Source organism: Mandrillus leucophaeus, unplaced genomic scaffold, assembly GCF_000951045.1.
Source record: "Mandrillus leucophaeus isolate KB7577 unplaced genomic scaffold, Mleu.le_1.0 Scaffold139, whole genome shotgun sequence".
NCBI classification, from domain to species: Eukaryota; Metazoa; Chordata; class Mammalia; order Primates; family Cercopithecidae; genus Mandrillus; species Mandrillus leucophaeus.
In genome coordinates this window covers 1,359,882-1,361,211 of record NW_012101354.1, presented here as the reverse complement: position 1 = coordinate 1,361,211, position 1,330 = coordinate 1,359,882, and the positions used below count along the sequence as shown (strand labels likewise).

The 1,330-nt window shown below is 44.0% G+C and overlaps 1 protein-coding gene across 2 annotated transcripts in view; it reads right to left on the bottom strand.

Moving 5' to 3' along the window:
• The window catches only part of VPS72 (vacuolar protein sorting 72 homolog (S. cerevisiae)), a 16,138-nt gene that overhangs the window by 10,371 nt on the left and 4,437 nt on the right, over positions 1-1,330 (bottom strand). For both annotated transcript variants that reach the window (XM_011973553.1, XM_011973552.1), the window contains exons 2-3: positions 934-1,086; positions 642-756 (exon numbers count right to left, since the gene is read on the bottom strand). In XM_011973553.1, the coding sequence (XP_011828943.1) occupies positions 642-756; positions 934-1,086 (268 nt within the window). The remainder of the gene's footprint in view (positions 1-641; positions 757-933; positions 1,087-1,330) is intronic.

Below are 1,330 nucleotides of genomic sequence, written 5' to 3'. Positions count from 1 at the left end.
CTGGCCTCAAAATAATTTCAAACCTACAAAGTTGCAAGAATAGTACAAGGAATACTCATGTATCTTTTACCCCATCACCTATTGGTAATATTTTGGCCCTTTTGCATTTTGTATGTGTGGTTTTTTTCTGAATGATCTAAATTAGATAACTAAAGTTGTAAACATCATGGCCTTTATCCCTAAATATTTCAGTGTGTATTTCCTAAGAATGAGGATTTTCCTATCCATAGTAAGTTATCAACATCAGTAAATTTTTTTCTTTTTCTTTTTTTTTTTTTGAGACGGAGTTTTGCTCTTGTTGCCCAGGCTGCAGTGCAATGGTGTGGTCTTGGCTCACTGTAACCCCTGCCTCCCAGGTTCAAGCAATTCTCCTGCCTCAGCCTTCCAAGTAGCTGGGATTACAGGGGCCCACCACCACACCTGCCTAATTTTTGTATTTTTAGTAGAGATGGAATTTCACCATCTTGGCCAGGCTGGTCTCGAACTCCTGACCTCAGGTGATCTGCCCGCCTTGGCCTTCCAAAGTGATGGGCTTATAGGCGTGAGCCACTGCACCCAGCAACATCAGTAAATTTAACATTGATATGATATTGTATCATCATATTCCAATTTTCCCAATTGACCCAAACATCCCTACTCACTGTCAGAGCCGTCATCTTGTAGTTCTAGTGGCAGTAGTGCCTTCTCTTCTCGGGCCTTTTGAGAGCTACCAGCCGGGGTGTTGACCTTTCGAGGCCTTAAGCTCTTGAGAGGCTCCTGAGGACAGATTGGAATCAGATACCAGGGAACAGAAGAAGTAAGGAGAAATATGAGGATCTCAATGAGAGAAAACTAGCATTGCCAGAAATGGAAGTGGCAAAGGGAGTACTGGGACCTGATGAAAGAGGGAATAGGAATTGAGGAAATCCAAGAAAACTAGGACTCCTCCTGTACCTTATAGGCCTTGGTGACTACTCGGCGCTTCCTTCTTGGCTCTTCTGCTTCTCCATCGCTGGATGGTTCATCCCCTTCATCAATATCAAAGTCAGAGTCCACTTCGTCCTCTGTATCTGACTGGTCCCCTTGATACTCATCATCTCCGGATTCCTAAGGACACAGGGAGATGAGGGTTGGCTGGCAATGGAAGCCTTAATGACCCTTCAGGAGGAACAGAATCTCTCAACTTTCTTGATAAGGGTTGCCCTACTCTCCTTCCTAATCCAGCCCTTCATTTTCTTCAAGCAAGAAAACTTTCTAGCTAATGGCCTTTGGCTCCAGTACCACCTCCTTCCAACATTAATTGATAGCGCTTTACCTGCAACACACTGTGTTAAGTACTGGGAAACAAAAG